Source organism: Calidris pugnax, unplaced genomic scaffold (genome assembly GCF_001431845.1).
Source record: "Calidris pugnax isolate Ruff unplaced genomic scaffold, ASM143184v1 scaffold133, whole genome shotgun sequence".
NCBI lineage: Eukaryota > Metazoa > Chordata > Aves > Charadriiformes > Scolopacidae > Calidris > Calidris pugnax.
In genome coordinates this window covers 2,754,434-2,762,839 of record NW_015090977.1, presented here as the reverse complement: position 1 = coordinate 2,762,839, position 8,406 = coordinate 2,754,434, and the positions used below count along the sequence as shown (strand labels likewise).

At 57.7% G+C, this 8,406-nt stretch overlaps 1 protein-coding gene across 2 annotated transcripts in view; it reads right to left on the bottom strand.

The window, feature by feature from the left end:
• SMG6 (SMG6 nonsense mediated mRNA decay factor) overlaps nucleotides 1-8,406 on the bottom strand; it is a 137,969-nt gene that overhangs the window by 19,357 nt on the left and 110,206 nt on the right. For both annotated transcript variants that reach the window (XM_014953147.1, XM_014953148.1), the window contains exon 14: nucleotides 168-344. In XM_014953147.1, coding sequence (XP_014808633.1) covers nucleotides 168-344 — 177 coding nt within the window. The remainder of the gene's footprint in view (nucleotides 1-167; nucleotides 345-8,406) is intronic.

The window sequence follows — 8,406 nt, the reverse complement described above, 5'->3', positions numbered from 1 at the left end:
CAAGGGCTGTGCCCCCTTTTCCCCCCCCCCCCCTTTCCCTGCCTCCCCCCATAAAATGCACACACAGCTACGCCGGCTATAAATAGTGGGAGCTGCAGGGCAGGCAGAGGCTGGGCCCCACAGGGGTGATTCTTCCTTCACCGAGGCGCGCTCTTCCCGCACGGTACCTGATCTTCCAGTTGTTTTCCCTCTTGGCTTCCCATTTCCTTTCCCATGGCGTCTGGGACGGGTGCCACTGACACATATTTTCCACCCTTGAATGCCAGCAAAGGCTCTTCTTGTCCACAAAGGGCTTCCAGGAAATACTTCAGAACTGTGACCCTCTTGCAGTCGGCTGCAATAACCTACGGGGTGAGGACGAGGGGGTTGGGGAGAGGGAAAGGAAAACAAAGTCAGTGCAAAGGGGAGGCCGGGGGGGCAAGAGCCAGGGGGAAATGTTTGGGGCTAGAAGGTCCCACAGGACTGCAGAGCACTGCAGGGATGTGCAGGGTGCCCCTCTTCTTCTCAACAGGGATGGAAGGGGTTTGTTCGTGCCCCATAGCCTGCTGTCCCCAGGGAAAAGGAGGCAGGGAAGGCAGCACGCCCAGTGCTGATCCACAGCTTGTCCCGTCCCCTCCACACACCCCTGGGCTGTGGGGCTGCCGGGGGTCAGCCAGCCCCCTGCCCAGCCCCACGGAATGGGGGCAAGCCCTGCTGAAGGGGGAGAGATGAATGATGTGGCCTGTCCTCACTCTTTCGTTTCAGCTCCATCACCAAATTATCCCCCCTGGAAAGCAGGGGATGGATGCAGGTGTGAGAGCGGGCGGGTAGGGGCATTTGAGACAAGCCAAGCCCCTCCTCATCTCCAGCCCGACCATATCCCACGAGCCCATCTCATGGACCAACTGGGGAGCCCCATCAGGGAGGCTGGGATGGATCTGGCCAGAAGGAAACTCAATAGCTTGGCTAATTATCCAATTTATGAGGCTCTCAAATGGAGTTTCCAGAGCTTGGGAGCCTGTTGCCTCTGCAGCCCTGTCCCGTGTGGCACAGCCTTTGCCGGCACCTCCACCACGACCGGCGTCAGCTCAGACCTTGTCCCCTCACACCGGGGCTCTGCACCTGCAGCGTTCTCCCCTGGTGCTTCCCGCTGATTGGCGTCACCCCCCGGGAGCAGCAGATTTATAGGGAGAAAGCCAAGCAAATTGGGGCTAGAAGTGCTACACGCCACGGAGACAAAGACCACATTGATGCTCGAGTTCCTCCCGCCCTCCCAAACCACCTTGGTTTTGCTCAGAGACAGAACCTCAGAGACCCCCACCCCACAAGGCTTCCCTCTGGCTCCCCAGACTGGGATCCTGAAGCCGGGGAGAGGGGGCCAGACCCTGTGAAGGTGACTCGAGCAAGGACTGCTCAGTCCCTGCACGCTCACCCCGTGCCATACCAACACCACGTGCCCCGGCTCTGTGGAGACTGGCTCCTCACCGTGCCGTACCGGCGGCGGTGCGTGGCCTGGACGGGGCCGTGGCATGGTGAGGGGAGGGCTGGCAGCGGCCCGTGGCCCCTGCTGCACCAGGCTGCTGCGAGAGGAAACTTCTGCTCTTCCACAACGCTGCCAGTTTCCTCTCTGCGGGCTAATTTTAACCACCGTGTCGCTGCAGTGCGTGTCAAAAAACCTGACCCTCCTCTGACCTCCAACCTCCCACCCTGGCTACCGCCTGAGCGAGGCACCCTCGTGCACCAGTAGCCGGGGCCACCTCCTCTTTGAAGCTGCCCCCCCATGGACCCCACATCCCCCTGTACCTGCAGCGACAGGCAGAGGGGGAGGAGAAGCTTCCTCCCCTTGGGAGGCAGTCACTGCTGTGGAGAGATGGTGTGAGCAGGGTGATCACAAGAGTGTAATATTTTATGCAGCAACGGACCCAGAACCACTGATTCTGCTCCTAAAAAATGTGTCCTATGGGACAGAGGTGAGCAAAGGACAAGGTGACACGGGCTCAGCAGCCCTGGGAGCACGTTGGGCTGCTGGGACATCCAGGCATCCTCTTTCCTGGGACAACCCTTTGCTGCTTGGGACATCCAGCCAGGAGCAATCCCGGCAAGTGTCACTGCAGGAACATTTCCACCCTGCTGGCTCTCCTTTAGGAACGATTCTGAGCAGGGAAAAGTCAGAAGGAAAGGGAACAAGAGCAAAGTGGGAATGGCTGTCATGGGAAACATCCCCCCCGAGCGCTCCGGTTGCAGTGGCCTTGGGGGAAGTGGTGGAAACCTCACCGCCTGCTTCATCCCCAGCTCAACGGGCAAACGCTGCGGAGACCCGGCCTGACTCACACGGGGTAACTTCAGCCCAGGGATTTTCCACGGCCAGTATCTGCAGTTTCCTTGTGCCCAGGCTGCTGGGTGAGGGGGGCACCCACCACCATGGTCCCGTGGCAGTGCTGGGGGTTGAGTCAGCAGCCATTTGGCGTGGGATGCCAGGATGCGGCCGACAGCAGCAGCATCAGGGAAGGGGACACGGGAGATGTCAGGGCACCCCATCCTGACACCTGAAATCCCAGGGATTTCTCAAGACACCTCTCGAAATAAAAGCCATTGCATCTAGTTTATGACCCAGGAGGTTTTCTTTTCGTATATGCCTGAAGGGCTGGGCGCTGACACAGCTGCAGCACAGCCATCTCTGCACAGCAAAGCTTAAATCTCACTGTCAGAACCTCCCGGGCTGGGAAGGATCAGGCAGATTGCAGAAGAGGTCCCTTCACTTGGGACCAGGGACAAGGGCAGGTGGGTCTGATCCTTCCTCCCCTGAAGAAGAAACAAGTAGGAAACACCAGATTTCCTGCCAAGCCAGCACAGCCCGATGCTTAAATTCGGCTCATCTGTTGGGGAGAAAAGAGCCCAACCGAAGGCCCATGACATAATGCCACAGCAACTCGTCTCATGAACACATTTTTCCAGCCCACATGAATGAAAAACAGGGAAGGAGCAAACGCTCTGCACATCTCCCATCACGTGCAAGTGGGGCAGAGCCCGGGGCTGCCGGCAGCCAGGCTGGCCCCGCCGTGGGACATCCCAGCCTCCGAGATGCTGGGAAAGAAGTGACCTGTGACTGGCACCCAGGTCTCTCTCGAACCTTGCGTGCCGCAGAGAAACCCGTTTTTGTCAGAAACTTCCTGTTTCGGGGTAGAAACGCGAGTGCCCGCGGCAGCGCCGGGATGCCCGGGGTGATGGGGAAGGCCACCAAGATGCTCGTGGGCTCACGTGGTGATTCCTCGCTGCCAGAGCGGACCATGGTGAGGACACCAAGGGAGCTGTGCCCACCCTTCCCCAAGGAAAGGTGAAGCACCAAAGGAGAGCGTGGTGATGTATTTGGTGATGTGGCAGCAGACGACCCCATCCCCGTCGGGGAACAGAGGCACCCCCCGTGCCCTTCCCCCCTCCCACCGTGCAGTGAGACAGCAGGAACCGAAAGCCTGGCTTCAAGTCATGGCTGGGTATTAAAATAGGCCTGACACGCACGCAGCCGCTCTCAAAGGAAAACTGAAACTGAGAATTGCTGAAGTGGTCTGGTGCCCCCGTCCGTGACCTGGGCTCAGTTCCCCAGAGGCGTGAGCCACCGAGGCATCGCCGAGCCCCTCGCCGCCGCGGTACCTCTTCGGGGACACGTGGCCGGGGACCAGGCGTGGGGCGGAGGTGGCTTGGGCTGCAGCAGCTCCGATCGCCAGCCTGATTTCACCAGGCCCGGAGACGAGAGGTTTGTAATCTCCTGCGACATCAGGACAGACTAACCACCAGCTCCCAGCACAAGCCACCCACTGGTGGGGCTGGCGGCTGCTGGGGCACGCTGACGAAGCTCATTAGCGCTCCCGACTGCTAATTCATGGGTCATACATTATCATACTGATCATTGAGTAGGACACAGCAGGACACACATTAACACACACTAACTGCCTGGAGAGACCCACCGGGCTGCGCGTTAACTGTACCAGCTGTTGGACTTCCAAAGCCATTTTGCAGTGGCAGTGCCACCAGGACCCTGCCTGTGTCACCTCCTGCCAGCGGCCAGCAGGGTTCCTAGGTCTAATGAGGGGTAATGAGGAGTCCCCAGATCTAATGAAGCCAATCCCCTCTATAGCCTTAGCTGTACTCCCCTCTCAGATAAAACAAGCTGAAGGGAAAAGCTTCCCTGAGTGCTGTGTAGCCCTGACACCAGCACGTGCCCTCCAGGAGATTTTGGGGGAGGGAAGGGACTCGCTCTGTGTTTGGGGGGGACGCATGCACCGGGTGCTGGTGGGGTGACACCACCAGAAACCAGCCACAGTCTCGATATGGGTCAGAGATGTGCCTGGAGCTTGGGGGGGTGTGTGTGGGGGCAGCCCCTCTGCCCCCCAGGCCAGCCCCGCTGCTCCGCACACGGCTCTCCCGCAGCTGAGCAAATGGCTGTCACACCCACCGCCGCCTTCAATCAGCTTTTACAACTTGTTAATTTTACGCAGCGTCCTAAAGAGCAAATAACTGGGAGGCAGGAATGCAGACTCCTTCAGCTAGTCCAAAGAGCCTCCGGCAGCCAAGCCAGCTGGCCAGGGGAGCCCCGCTCAGCCGGGGGGACCTGCCACATCCCGGTGGAGGGGGTTGGAATTTGGTCCGGAGAGGGCTATCCCACACCTCTGGCAGCCTCTGGCAATGCCACCCTGCTGCTGGCAGCGCGTGGAGGGGGATCCCGACAACTTCTCTCTGAGCAAAACCTTCCACTCCGTGAGCAAACGGGAGGCAGAGGCTTTGGAGAAGGGTTTGCTTGGAAGGACGGGCTGCCATTGCCGGCTCCGCATTCCTGTGTGCGAGGGGGAGACACATCCTGACAGCTGGATTCAGAAGGGGAAAAGGACATGAGAAGTTTGAGTCATAGCACGGAGAGATCCCATCCCAGATTCGGAGATGGGAACGGGATAGGAGGGGGATTCGGAGCCAAGCTCCAGCACGATCCAGCGTGGGGATAACACTGTTTCTGCCGCATGGGTTTAAACACGGCTCGGCTGAAGTGGCTGAACGAAGCTGAAACCGAGTGAGCCCCAAACAATCTCAACCACGCAGCGTCTACACGGCCCAGCTCAAACATTTGCACTGACCCTGCTCAAACATCCAGATGCCTCCCGGTGCCCTCTGCTGCCTCCTCCCGTCCCCGGGGAGCCAGCTGGGAGGAGGAGCGTGGAGGAAAGCACCCGGTTTGCTCTCATCCCTTCTGGGTTTTCATCTCACGGGTTCAGAGAAAAGCTGGGCTGGGTTTAACCCCAGACTTATCACCGTAACCATCTTCTCTGGGCTCAGTCCCTTGGCCAGGATGTGGCCCGAGGAGCCCCTCGCCCTGCCCCGGCCCCAAATGCAGTGTTTGGCCACCTGGGTAGGGAGGACCCAAAGTGGTCCGTCACGGCTGGGCAGCGGCGCTCGCAGCTGGATGGCAGCCCTGGTTTCTGCAGCTGAGGCCTGACTTCAGCCACAGCTTCTCGCAGAGAAACTTCTGATTTTGACTGATCCCACAGGCGGGCTCGGGGGATGTGGCTCCCACATGCCTGCACCTCTGCACGACCCGAGAGAGCAACTGTGGCTGCAACGGGGTCCAAACCAAAGCACCACTGTCCCCAACATACCTCTGGTGCCCTGGCTCTGCAGGGAGGGCCTGGCACCAGCCAGAAAGGGAAAGGATCCACCACATCCATATCAGATGCTCCATCACAGCAGAAAGGTGCACCAGAACATGCCCAGGGAAGACAGAGGAGCTCAGAAGAACCCCTCTGGTTGCTCTTCCCCATCGGTACTGCTGATCAACCACTTTCTCTGCAAAGCAGGGGCTCCCTAAAGAGAAAGCGTAGGCCATGGCTTAGTCAAACTCCTCTCCCAGCACCCCGAGCCTTGCAGAGATATGGCTCCAGCCTCTGCACTGGGGCACACGGTCTCAGGTGAGTCATCAGAGCAGATGTGCTCTTGGCCTGGCAAACGCCTCCGTCTTTCCAGCCCCAGCCACGTAGCTCAGCCACAATTGGCCTTCAGAATTGGAAAGCAGCATGGAAAGGGAGCCAACTGCCCACCATCAGTAGGGTTTGCCGGGCTCATAACCGCCCTGCGTGTCCCCCGCAGTCACGCAGAGAAGACACATGGATGATATAAAGGTACAAAGTAAAAGATCTGAGCTGAGTCATCCCATTTTTGGTGCTGGAGATAAGAAGAAGCCCCGAGTAGACCGCACAGATTCCTACCATGAAGGTCCTCACTGCACCCAAGGCGCTGGTACTTGTCACCGCTGGCAGCTGTAGGACATGATGATGGGACCCAGCGATGCGGGGGAAGCTGTGAGCAATTCTGGGGCTTGGAGCCTGCTCTCAGGAAGCCCTCCCCAGAGGAGGGGATCCCTACACCACCATCGAGGGAGCAGCCCTCCCCAGAGCTGTCTGTCTGCCACCGGCCAGTTCTCTCTCCCTGACTGGCACCTAGTGGCTGTGGGGCAGGAATACAGACTGAATTTTTACTGGTCTAGGCCAGAAGACACTTCAAACTCCTTATGGAAACCCCACGTTGCCACAGGCCCCAGCCTACATCCCTCAAACCCTCTGTGCTGTGGCACAGCCTGGCACTGCCCTACAAAGCATCTCACAGCTCCTTCAGACCCTCAACACAGCCACCTCCTCTCAATTCTTCTCCTTCTTGGTGATGGCTTACCATAGGAAAGCTGTTTGTCCACCCCAAGATACATCTGAGGGTGTTGCAGGAAGCTTTCGTGGTTCTGGAAGAGTCAGCACCAAAGTCACCTGAAGCAGATGCTGTGGATGGAAAGCTGTCCTCCAGATCCCTCTTGAGCCTCTGTGCCCAGGACAGCCCAGAGGTCTGGCTGGAACAGCCAGCTGAGGACCAACCGCTCCTCTGAAGCATGAGGAGCTCCACAGCCCAGAGAGGAAAGTTCCTGGTGGCTTCCAAACCAAGGTTTTGGTTTAAACTGATGCTTGGAAAGACTTGCCCTGATGTTAAATGTGCTAAAGAACCTTTTTGTTGGTTCATCTCTCCAGTGAGCAACAGCACTTGCAGTTGGGAGCAGTTGGCTCCAACACCTTGTAAGCAGGAGGCGGGTGATTGTCTTGTTTAATTTTACCCCCACAAGCCCATTCCTACTGGGCAGCAGCAAAATGAGAGAAAAGCATGACTTTAGCCTGGGTGAGAAGTCCCAGAAGACAACAGGGTTCAGGAAGTCTCCAGAGAGCAATGGAGATGTTTCATCTGGTTTGTGAGTGTGTCTCCTGCCTGGTTCTCATTGTGTCCTCAGGCAACACTGCCAACAGCTCAGCAAGAGCTATGGGCTTCCCCACATTGCAAAACGTTGCCTCCAGTAAGAAGATGCAGGAATTTCCATCGGAGAAAGCATTTCCTTCCAGTCCCTGCAGCCACATTGCCCCAGCGCTGGGCAAACCCATCCCCACAGCGGTGAAATATTTGGGGCAGTTCTGCTCTCTGAGGTGAAGCCTTGAGCACAGGACCATGCGTTTCAGGAGAAGAAGGAGCTAAAAAAACAGAGCTTTGAAAGAGGCCTGTGAAAGAGGCAGACGACTCCGGGAGAAGCAGAGAATCACAGCCAGGGACTCCCTGTTACCACCATCTCGATGCCCTCCTCTCTCCCAGCCCAGCTCCCAGCACATCCCCAAACATCCCAAGGGAAAAAAGAGAAAAATTCAAGCCACAGAGTAAAGCCAAGTCTGAGGGAGCCCGCTCTGCTCCTCCCTTGCAGATCCTACTGCAACACTAACCAGGGAAGACACGGCCTTGAAAGCCAGCCCCAAACTGTGGTCCCAGGCTGGGGAAGGAGGAAGGCGAGATCCGTATCCTGAGGGAAGCCAACACTGAACCACCATCAGCCTTTGTAGGGCACGGGCTCTTCTCCCTGCTGCAAGAGCCTCCAGCTTTTTCCTTTTCAGGGACTGGGGGAATTTATTTCCTCTGCCATTTCGGAGGATGCCTGCCTTGCCAGAGATTGTTTTGCAGAGTTAAGGAAGATAAGAAAGTGGTTAGCAGGCTCTTTGGTGGAGGAAGGGAGGATTGCTTAGTAAGGGAAAGGGGACCGCGCCGCTCTCAGCAGACACACGCTGCCCTTCCTCTGAGGCCACCGCTCCGGGGACACTGGTGCTGGGGACAAGGCTGGTCCATCCCTGCACCTCTCCATCCCCTCGGGGACATCTGCCCATGGGGCCACACTGATGGGAGAAGCTGTCCCCGTGCCAGGGTTAGGATCTGTCTCTCCTGGAATTTGGGAAACGCGGCTGATGAGTGTTCAATCCAACATCTCGGCTGTGAGTCTCACTGTGCTCTTGCAACAGTCAGAGCCATTTTTTTGCAGGGTACGTGGAAAATAAAAAAAAAAAAAAAAAAAAAAAAAAAAGAAGGAGCCAAGAC